General features: G+C 46.3%; 1 protein-coding gene across 1 annotated transcript in view; it reads left to right on the top strand.

Moving 5' to 3' along the window:
• LRP8 (LDL receptor related protein 8) overlaps nt 1-11,849 on the top strand; it is a gene marked incomplete at its 5' end in the record, with an annotated part of 254,035 nt that overhangs the window by 198,131 nt on the left and 44,055 nt on the right. Inside the window, one exon of the mRNA XM_025206670.1 lies at nt 4,973-5,101. Coding sequence (XP_025062455.1) covers nt 4,973-5,101 — 129 coding nt within the window. The remainder of the gene's footprint in view (nt 1-4,972; nt 5,102-11,849) is intronic.

Raw genomic sequence — 11,849 nt, 5'->3', positions numbered from 1 at the left:
TTCATACAGGACGTGGAAGGTGTGCCTATTTATTGAACAAACGGGACATCAAGGACTCACCCAACTGCATATGCAGTGAGGTGCAGTCCGTGAGCCACATTGCAAACTCCTGTCCTGAACTTGCATATCATGGAGGGATTGAAACAATCCACTTAGCCACCCCGGATGTCATCAACTGGCTATCAAACCTCAACATACAACTTTAATTAAGCTGCACCTTCTCTGCCATTGCTTGCCTTGGCCATACAAAAGAAAGAAGTAGTTGAAGAAGTGAGGAGACTTGGCTTCCTTCCTCCAACGCATAATCCCCTTCCGTTGCCACTGGCTGCACAGGCAGTGCTAGGAAACATTTTCAGGATGCACACTACCCTGGGAGATGAAACAGCCTTGGTTCTTCCATCACCATCTCCTCTTCTTCCCACTGTGCAAGTGTAGCACCAAACTCATTTCCTAATCTCCTTTAAGAAGTGCTGTGAGACTTCTGGACACAAGGTGCACAGAAATTTGGGAGTATAATAAAACTACAAAAAAGATTCTCTTAATCACATTTTATTTTACTATTTACATTTTCCTAAGGGCATTTATGCTAGCAAAAGGTGAATGAGAAGTGGTAGCCCAAGCTACCGTAGCACTGCACCTGGTGTGTAATCTGGATGAAAACAGGTAGCGTGTTATAGGAGAGCAGTTCAGTCTTGTGCCCATGCAGTGAGTGGTCTTGCTTGAGACCTGCTGGCAGTGGGATTAGAGGGGATGTGGTTTTGGTAAGAAAGCCATCTGAGTGCTAGGAGCCAAACCGAGACCATGGACTCCTTGCACTTGTCACCCAACCCAGCTTCAGGGCTCGGCTCAGTGTGCAGGTTGAAACACGGCACTGCAGACCGTGCAAAGGCAGAGGAGATGGTGCAGTACGTGCGCTGAGAAGCTCCTGGAGGTGTTGAATGCCTGGCTGCTTTCTGGAGGTCATGCCATGACAGCTCCACAAAGTGCCCGGCACTGGCCCGCATCTCTAGCACACTCAGAGTGGTACTGTTTCTATCAGACTCTTGGCACGTTGCTGGTGTCACTTTGGTCACCTCAGACCCAATCTAGACGATGTTACAGCGTGTAGAATATTGAGTCTAAGGAGAGCTTATTTGCACAGATCTGCTCCTGGTGCGTGTGAGCCCCATGGGAGAGACTGAACTCTTTTTGAGTAGTGGTATCTATTGTGGATGTGCCCCCAAGCTACCATAGCCAGGGGCATATGTTTTACTGGGCTCTCTGGAGCATAAACAGGGCAATGGCTGCAACTGCAATTCAGTTCCCCCTTACTGCCTTGGGACTGAGACGAGCAGAAGTGTCTGCATTTCTCACATAGCTTTCCAGGCACTGAGATGCCTGCTCTTCGAGCTTTAGCTTTGTAGTTTTAGGTGCTTAGAATTAGAAAAAATTTCTTTACTTATTGGCCAAAAAAAGCAGTCACCGACCTGTCAGGATGGACTCAAGTCTTCCAGAGCCACCCATCATGTGACTACTAAGAGCTGGCCTTTTGATGCCTGTTCTGGCTGGGACTGGAGCATATTTCAGAGAACTGGTCAGCATGCCTTTCGTTCTCTGAGGACCCTCAAGAACGGTGGCAGAACAGGTGGTTCTGGGTGGAGAATCCATGTAGCCCATGGCCTGTGTCTGTAAGTAGCCTGGGAAAGGTCATCTTGCCTTGGCACTGACCAGCTATGGTTGCACCGTCTCCACAATGGCTTCCAAGAGGCCTCATTTCGCAGCCTCAGTACTGCCAGAGGTGTGGGGGGAAAGAACGCAAGCTGATGGTTTGGAGGCAGATCATCCTCCTGATCTAAGCAATGGCCATAAACTTGTGGAAGAAGGTTTCAGACTGGATGTAAGGAAAAACTTCTTCACGGTTTGTGCGACCAGACGGTAATATGCAGGGGCAGTGCGGGCACCTACCCTGGAGATCTTCAAAAGGAGACTGGACACACACCTTGCTGGGGTTATTTGACCCCGGCAGTCTTTCCTTTCTGGAGCAGGGGGGCTGGACCCGATGATCTCACAAGGTCCCTTCCAGCTTCTATGAATCTGTAAGAGTCTGAAATTTTGTCCTTTGATCCATTCTGCTAAACTCTCAGCTCTAAGACCCTTCTGGACCTCCCAGCTCCATAAAGCAAGCCAGCAGCACCAAAAGTGCTCCTTGCTCAGGACTGGATATCCCAGGATTAGAAGCCATTTTGTCACTGAAGCCATTTACAGAAGTGACCAAACTTTATGTTCACCTGGCACTAGGGTCCAAGTGACATTATCTCAAGGGATGCACCAGATCTGACCTGTTGTAGACCAGCAAGATCCACGTTTCCCAAACAACACCTCTGCTCTTTCTCATTATCCACACTGGAGTACTCTCTTCACCATCCCATTCTCCCCCATGAGTGGCACATGAGGGATTATCTAGGGAACATCCCTGATTTTTGTTTATTAAAAAGAATTTTTCAGTTTTCCAATTTTCATTCAAATCGCTACGTTTCTGACCAGAGGGTGATTCCAGCTGTAGTGCAGGCGCGTGTATATGGCTTGGCCTACATAAGCCATGACACGTGCAGCCTTCTCATCTGCCGTCTTGCACCTCTTCTGCCCCTGCGATATCTGAACTTCTCTACTGGTAGAATCAAAGGCAAGAGCCACCACCTCCCATCAGCACACCACTCCCATGTTGAGGTACCCAAGTTTCCATGACTTACTGCAGTTTGTTTCTCCTTTTTTTTCCTGGAGGCTTATAACCCCTGTCACTTGCCGGTTATTTAGGAGTAAAGGAAAGCATTATCTTTGTGCTCAGACTCCTGTTTTAAAGGTGATAAGAGTGTTCAAAACCAAAGTGATGACTCCCCCACTCCACCAGGCTCTGGGCCCGCATTTAGTTGCTTGGCTCCAAGGTGCTCTGTTAATGAGTGCCCCCAGTGGCCTTTCATTTTCCTGTTGGAGCGTCCTTGTGTCAACCACTCACACAAGACAGAAGGGTGTAGCTCTGACTACTTCTGTCGGGCGTTCTAAGTGTGAACGCAGTGTCATGAGTAGCGATGCAGAATGAAGGTCATCTTAGTCGTTCGCATAAGCTGGTCGGTGTAGAGTCGAGGAGGAATACCCTGCCATGTAAAGCATTGCACAGCTGGCTAGTGACGAGGTGCTCTCTCGATCAGTGGAGCTACAGGGGTTTGTGACACCTTTGCAAATCAGGGTATTGGTATGTTATGGTGTTTGGGGAAGGCTCAGGTGAGGGTGGATGTCTTCTTCCAAAGTATCAGGGATGATCCACTGGCATGTGGAGGATGCTGATCCTGTCTAGTGCATATTTTGTTCCTAATAGAACTTACCATGCCGTTGGGGAGCTTTGTTCATGTTTATTAATCTTCTCAACTTTGACTGATTAGTTTTATTTGATTAACAAACCCATCAGATATTGTAAGGACTAAGCCCAGGGGTTTTATGAGCACTGCATAATCTTGGGAAAAATACAGTAGACATGTGCAATGAGCAACTTGCATCCAGCTTCTGAAACCAAGTTGCCTTGCAATGTTGTTGTGTAACCCTGGGGCATCTATTACAAATTGTCTGGAGCAAGCGCTGGTGCTTCATGACGTGTTGGTCGTAGAAGCCAAGGTTTGTACAGGCATTCAAGGGACTGAAACAGGGGAGAAGAAAGACCCACCATAGTCTTCTAGGATTTAATGAGTCGTCTTTGCGGGCAGTTTGGTTGATCGTTCTGGATTTATTTGAGGGTGTTCTGAGGCCGAGCTTTGCAGGTGAATGGGTATGAAGTCGGTTTACAGGTATGTAAACTGTCCATACTCTTCCAACCAGCACATAGAAAGCTGTTTTGCTAGTTGTGCAAGTGTCTACACAGACAGGCCAAGTGTGATGCTGCAAGGAGAGAGGAGCAGGGATTAGGTGGAAGATGCTGGACATGCCCTGGTCTCCCTCCCGCTCTGTATCCACTGTCCTCCACTGTGTGGGACAGGACACTGGGCAAGATGGACCTATGGCCTGACCCAGGAAGTGGCAGTTTTCATGTTCTTTTATTTTACTTTGGGCTCTTTTCTTTGCAACTAAACCCAACCCACTCCCAGATACAGGCAAGATCATCACCAGTCGTACTAATGGAAAACTCCACCACAGTTTGAGGAGCTGGAATGTTTATTGGCTCAATTGAGGTAATTGGATGAACGGTCCAGAGCAGCGGAGCATATTGTTTAAGCTATAAAATGCTATGGGGCCAATTGGTACTATCTGCATTTTTTTTCAGTTTGATCAGAAAGATTTTGGATTAGAGAACAGTTTATTTCAGAATCCTAAATGCTAATTCCTTGAAAAGGTGCTGGTCTCTCGCAGTTGAAGGTTTATGGCTTTGATCATGGCCACATCTAATTTAGAGTCAACTGTAGTTACAGCTGTGCAACTTGGGAGTCTTTTTATGTATTTATTTATTTCAATCGTCTCGGTGTCCTGGGTATTGGGAACATAATCTGACTTGCTTCAAGAAATTCAGAAATTGAAATACAGGGCTGGAAAAAAAAATAATTGCAAGTAGAGCCATGCAATTAAATTTTGACATATTTTTAGGTATGCGTTTCAAAATATTATTTGACCGGTATTACCTGTTAGCTTGCTGAATGCCGGTATGCTAGCAGGGAAAGGTCACTGTGACAAAATGAGTAATAAAGCAGCAATAGAAATCAGTACTGAATTTCCACTGCTCAGTGGTTATTTTATGTTATATTTGTGTTTAGTTTTTGCTGGTATAAATGTGTCCCAAATTCTCCATTGAAATTTCTTTTCTTATTGATATCAGTGAGAGTTCGGCTTGCATAAAACGTTCAGAATATGGCCCTCTAATCTCACTTAAGCCACTTGTATTTTCAAGGTGTCTTTAATGTCTAAAAATATTTTAATTTCTTTTTTTTTTCCCCCCCTTCCTGTTGTATTTTAGCCAAGCAAGTGTGTCCGGCTGAAAAAATTAGCTGTGGGGACTTGAGCAACAAATGTATCCCATCGTCCTGGCGATGTGATGGGGAGAAGGACTGTGAGAGCGGAGTTGATGAGGCTGGCTGCAATACTGGTGAGTTAAAAATAATGCCTAGCATATAGGCAGCATCTTTGCTCCAGAAGTCTCCTAATGTGATTTACCGATGGTATGTGAAGGGATGACCTTTCCCACTAACAAGAGCCCAGTGTCACTCTCCCTGTCTAATGCTATGGCAGGAAAAGAGATTAAAAGAAAAAACCCATCTTTACCAGTTGCAGCTGCCTGGGAATTCGAAGTAAATTGTGTAAACAACGTGAGTACTCATTTGCCATTCTCGTACTTGAGATGGAGTGGATCAAAAGAACCATTCCAGAAGTCTTTGCGGGGAAAAAAGATTTTTAAAGTCGAGTGGGGTTGGATAGAAGAGCATTTACACTGTCATCTGTTTTGGAATAGGGACTGTGGTTCAGTGCTTCCCTTATGAGGTGCTTAGCCCACATCAGGGAGTGCTACAGGAATACTTAATGATAATTAGGAATCCAAGGTGAGCCTGCCAACGGGCCAGAGTGCTCCACGAGCCTGACCGAGCTTGAAAACAACTGCAACCCACAGGGTGCCAGGTCTTAGCTGGTGGAAATCAGAATAGTGGATTGGCTTCAGTGGAGCCTGTGCTAAATTACATCAGCTGAAGGACTGGCTTAAAAGAGTCACTGGCTACCCCGAACTGAAAGGGGAAAGCTTTTTGGTGCTTCAAGTGAAACATTTCCCTTCATTTTGGCTTTACGAGCAGCAGCGTTTTTTCTGTAGCTCAACTGTCTTTGGTGGGTTTAAGAAAAAGAAACATGGGAAGCGGGAAATGGAATAAAAATGCACCTGGGGCAGTCCTTGTCTCTTCAGCCATTCGTTACCATTAGGGGACTGCAGGATTCGGTTGCTGCTGATTGCTGCGCAGACCTCTGACTGTGCTAACCGATTGACCGAGATCCATTACAGGACTCGTAGGCAGTTACTTGCACCGAGCTGTATTTTGTTTTGGTTTTTTCCTACTTGCAGTTCATGGTTCTTTAAGTATTTCCAATGTCAAGTGCAGTGAGATCAATAAATAATCTCCCTTAAAAAGCTATGGGAACATTTAGACATACGAGGGCAAATTCTGATCTCGGTTACAGTGGCACGGCCACATTGGCTCGATGTGCTTCAGAGCACAATTGGCCTTAGCAGGTAGAAGAATATCATCCTTCTCTTCACGATGATTTATCTTACAGTGCTAAAGAGATGGTTCCTGATGCCCCTGCTGGAGTTACTTTTCATGCTGTACACACAGCTTAGTGCAGGGTTTGTACTGTACGAGGAAACAAGCACGCTGTTCGTGCAGTATTTTAGAGGAGTGCCTTAATAAATTAAACATACAGAGAAAAAACATTAAATAATGCTGCTAGTTCCATACCTTTCCATTTTTGCAGATTCAAAAGAAAAACAGTGGCATGCTTGCATATAAAACTGGGTATGGTTCAGCAATTTGATTCTTAATTGAAGTGTCTTTAGTAATTTAAGAGCCTAAGTTCCACTTTAAAAAAATATAGGCGCGTAGGAATATAAGGCCCTTCTGGGTCATCAAATCCAGTTCCCTACTGTTGCACGCCCTACGTCATATAAAACCTTTCATAAACTCACCATGCTCCATTTGAAAAGTCCTTTAGCTAGGTTTGTGCCCTGCTAGTCCCAGTGGAAGACTAGCCCCAAACCTCCCTGTTCTAGTGGTTAGGAGCCTCACTCTTATTTCAAGCTTGAATTTTATTCATGGCCAGCTTGTTCTTGTGCCAACATTGTCTCCTCTCACCCCCGGTGCTTACCTCCTGGTGTAAGGTCAGCAGGCATATCCTCCCTCGGCCTTTGTTTTGCTCTTCTAGCTTCCTCTTATAAGAAAGACTTTCCATTCCCCAAAGCGTCTAGTGGCGTCTCTGCACCTGTTCATCTTGATTTCAGCTTTCTTGAGCATGAAGGGCCAGACTTGCATATAGAGACTTCACACTGACTTCAGTGAGGCTCCTAAGCTCCTAAGGCACTTTTGAAGATTGGATTTAGAGTTATGCTACTTAAGCATTTCTGAAAATTGTGCATGTTATCTATATGGGCTCGATCTTATCCCCATAAAAATAAACTATCTGCCTTTTTGCAATTTGATCAGAAAGATTTTGGATTAGGGAACAGTTTATTTCCAAATCATAAATTCTAATTCCTTGAAAATGTCTTGAGTTTTATGGCCACCTGTTTTATGGTCAATATGCGCAACCCTTTAGTGGTGAGGAAGGGTAGCTTCATCAAGCCTGTGATTTATAATACATATTTTATTTTAAAGTCCTTGCTTTTAATTTCATGTTCTCCATGCTCACAGGTAGCCCCCATAAATGTATGTAAATGGGCTCTCTCACATTATTTCAGAGGATTTAGAAAGGGCGAGTTTCCCTTCTGGATGTTTCAATCTATGTATCCTCAGTTGTCGTTATCTTGTGTAGTGCACATGCAGGTTCTTAAAATGGAAATGGATCCGAGGACACATTATTTTCTTTGGATGGCTCTGATGACGACATAGCCTGTGTGAGATGAATTAGTGGCTTTTGTCTAGTTCTTTGTGGACAGGTGTCCATGCATCTGAACCATGTGGGTGCATGACGGCTGTCCTAGCAGGGAGGTCAAGGACTGAATCTGAGCGTGAGACGACCTGCTTTCTCACTGCACGGCTGGGCTGAGGCATCGTGGTAGGAAGGCTTCACCTTCCACTTGCATACCTTTTTGGGTGGATTAAGACAATGAAAAGCTCTTACTCTCAAGGCCCATCAGTCCCGAACTTTTCACAAGCGTTAAATTCACTTTAAGACAAGCAAGGCAAGGGATCAGTGTTGAGGTGCTGTCGGGAAGGCATTTGAGATGGGCAGAGTTGTCAAATTAAGGAGTTTTTCTCGTAGGCGAGGACAAACCTTGTCTTAGCTGTTTAAATTCGGAGGACTTGAAGAAGATTGGTAGCAATCCTCTCTTTTTATCCAAATCTGATAAACCCAGCTAAGCTTATCTACTGATACACTGTTAACATTCCCATTTCTTCTCTATTGCAAATCTTTCTTTATCCTTTTTCTCTTATCACGGCAGCACACGGCGTCCTGATTCAAGAAAAGAAAATGTCTGTTTCTAAGTTCAAACGTCCTTTTTTTTTCTGTGCTCGCTTTTTTGTTCTTGTTTAAATGAAGCTTCATCCACAACTGTCAACCGCAGCCCCCCACAGCAGAGCGCCCTGTCACACCAAAGCCTGCACCTCTCGCAGAGCTGGCAAACACGTCTAAATATAACGTCGCTCTCTGTAGAAATGTTTGGAAGGGGAGTTTATTTGTGCTGAGAGCGGTTTCCTTATTATTGAGAGCTTGCATGTGCCGTAAACAAGCAGAAGATGGCTGCACCCAAGCAAATGAAACATCCAGCAGGAAATCTCTTAGCTGTTTCTAAATCTATATTAATCACCTCCTTGTTCTGAGCTAATGTGACACGCTGAGCACTTTTTAATTGCGGCCATTTCTATTTCTCGATGGGAGTAACTGGCCTTTAGTACTGCAGTCTTTCTAAAGATCGTACACCGAGTGTGAAAGTCATGAATGTCACTTCTTCTGTGCATGCTTTTATGACCGCATTATTGTGTAACACTAGTAGCATTACACTGGCACCTACCGGCCTGAGGTGAGAACAGGGCCCTATTAAGCTAGTGGCTGCACGGACACAGACTGGAAGGATCCTTCCTGCTTCCAGGAGCTCCCTGGTACTACGGTGTGTCGAACAAGCATTAGGAAGGACCTGGGGAAGAGCCACAGAATCACAGGATGGGAAGGAAAGACCAAGGAAAGGGGTGAGAAGTCGCACTTCCCCTCCTGCCCATGTCCATGTTGCACGGTTCAGTTGAGGGAGAGCAGACTGATTTCAGAAACTCAGTGGACAAGACTATGGGAACAAATCCCAGGCTTTGGTCCTTGGAGCTTCCATGTTTTCTAGCAAAACTATTAGATCTCCTTTCTGTGGCCAGCTCATGGACAGCATTGGGATCACATCTGGTTGGAGAACAAACAGGTGCATCCCTGTCCATAGTCATTAGTGGAAGACAGTTGGCAATGAGTTATGCCTTTACCGCGCTGCTTAGAGCAGTGCAGGGTGGCCTAACCCTCGTGCCTTTGTCCTTAGGCAAAATGCCCATTAAAATGTGTATTGCCTGAGAGAGGATTTCTGTATTAGGCCCAATGCTGAGTCCTGGGCTCAGCTATATAAGCTTCTTGGCAGCTCTGTTCTCCACAGTGCCTCCACTGGGAGGCTGACTGCACAGCTGGACTTTGCTGTTGCATGTAATCATACTTAGTACATTTTGTGTATGAAAATAGGGCTAAAAGAAAATCCATAGCCTGAGCCGTGCCCCCCAAGATCCAGCCACAGGGCTTAGCAGGTCATCTTAGCTGTCGTCGGTGGGGGATCAGAAGTAGGTGTTGATAGGACATGGGGATTTCTTTCAGGCAGACACTACTGTCAGAGTCACCTGAGCGATCCACCTGAACACCTTGTCGCTCTCTGTTAGCGGGTACTACCCAACTTCCTTACAGATGGCCCTGAGCACAAATAGGCTGGGATGCAAATATTGGCACAGAATATGACCGAGTGCAATATTCCCAGCCAAGAACACATCAAAAGACCCTGTTTCCAGAGCTCGCCACCTTTGCCCATTCCAACTGGTGAATGGGCGCAGACCCCGTCAGCAGATCGATAGATGCCCTTGAGCGTGGGCGGAGCAACAAGCTATAGCTGGCATGTGGTAAGAGTCCCGGAGTCCCAAAGGCAGAGTTCATCATCAGAAGCATCGTTGGGACCGGCCTTCCTTCACATGGGCTTAGCAGACTGGGCTGCACCCTGGTTCCAGTCAGAGCTGAATTAACTCACTTGAAATAAAGTTATCTTCCAGGGCCACGTTAGACACTTTGTGTGCATCCATTAGGTGCAGGTAGCTACGAAAAACAAGAAAACAGTCATTCTCTTGAATCTAACCCTTGTCCTTGGGGCTTTTCCTGGAAGGCCCCTACGAAGTGGCAGTAACAGGCTTCTGCTCTTTTTTGTGAGATCTGTTAACGGAAGGGAAAATTACTGTTATGCCAGCCTGTGGAGAAACTGCTGAAGGATGAAGTGGAAGCCATTGTGGTGCAATTTTTTCAGACGATGGAGCATAAATCACAAGTGATTATGTGCTAGGTTTGTGCCCACACAAACTGCATCCGCACCAGGGCTTCATTGTGGGTATGGATCCCCGCACCTGGGCGGCTCAGCACCTGCCTGCACCATTCAAGTCAGCAGTCAGAGTGGTAGGATGTAAGCCTGCAGCTATTCCTGGAGGCACAAACAATTTATGAAAATGCAGACTCAGAGTTTCAGGAAAGCAGTCTGTCTATAAACAAGGTCTGCCTAAGATGAAGGTGCAAAGAAGCAGAAAAGATCTGCGCGCTCTCCCTTCCTCTGTGGTAGCCACAGCCTGACCCTGTGCCGGTACCATTAATTCATTGCTGCGCTAACAGGCTGGGTTTCATAGTTCCTCGGGTCGGAAGGGACCTGAACAGATCATCAAGTCTGACCCCCTGCCCTGGGCAGGAACGAGTGCTGGGATCATAATACCCCAGCCAGATATCTATCCAACCTCCTCTTGAAGACCTCCAAGGTAGAGGAAAGAACCACCTTCCTTGGGAGCCCACTCCAGAGCCTGGCAGCCCTAACCCTAAAGTAATGCCTCCTGATATCAAGCCTGAACCTGCTGTCAATCAATTTGTGGGTTCAAGGAGCGTGATTCACGCTGTGCAACTGCTTCTGAGACAAAGCCAGCTGCAGCCTGTGTACAGATAACAGATGCTCTCCATGTTCTTTGTCCCCCAGCTAAGGGGACCTCTGCATCAGTTAAGTGCGGAAAGGAGCAGGGCTGTAAGGAGAGCCTTATCCCTGGAGGAAGTGCCTCTTGGTGATGTAGAAGCAGGCCTCCATCTGTCACCATGCGCGTGACCACAGGATGTGCTGGCACGCGCTCTCTCGCACTCCCTAAAGTTTTCACACCTGTCCTTTTGTTCTCCCTCCTCCTGCACAGATTTGTCCCACTTATACACCTGTTCATTCCCAAACACCCCTGCTCTTGCCCTGGTCACCGCAGCAGCAGCACTTGGCCTTGTTGTCCTTCCCGTTTAATCTGAGAGTCCCTCTGTAATTCAAAGCCTCAGGGCCCTGCACGTTTCTTCCCCGCTGACATCTTGCCTCCGCTTGCCTCTCACTCCCACTTGTGTGCTGAGCTCTATCAGGTCATCTCACTCTGTTACCCAGGACTAGGGTGGCCATCAGAGGACAGTCTGGTAGTCCTCTGTCCACCATTGATACGAAACCCAATGCCTTTGTCCTCTTTTTTTCTCTTGAAGAGAAAAATAGAGGACATAAAGGCGTCGGGTTTCATATCAATAGAGGACAGAGGACAAAGTAGCAGAAAACCAAAATATCCTCTACGATGGCCACCCTACCCAGGACCCCTGCTTCCCGTTTGACCCCTGCCCAAAGTCCTTGTGACTTTAAATGGGCAATGCTCCCTCCGTCCATGTAGAGAAGACCTTTGGAAAGACTTGCATTGACCTCATGAGGCTCTGTGTCATGATCTGAGCTCTTCTAGCCTTTATCTCTGACCCCAGACTCCCCAAAACTCACTCTAAGTCCCAAAGAGCAATACAGTTAATTAAAGGGGAACTAACAGGTGGTATAAATAACCATAGGAAAAGCCTTGTGCCATTGTAACTGT

The sequence above is a fragment of the Alligator sinensis genome, unplaced genomic scaffold, assembly GCF_000455745.1.
Source record: "Alligator sinensis unplaced genomic scaffold, ASM45574v1 scaffold172_1, whole genome shotgun sequence".
Classification (NCBI taxonomy): Eukaryota; Metazoa; Chordata; order Crocodylia; family Alligatoridae; genus Alligator; species Alligator sinensis.
Note: the sequence above shows the minus strand (reverse complement) of the source record. Positions and strands in the feature narration are given on the sequence as shown.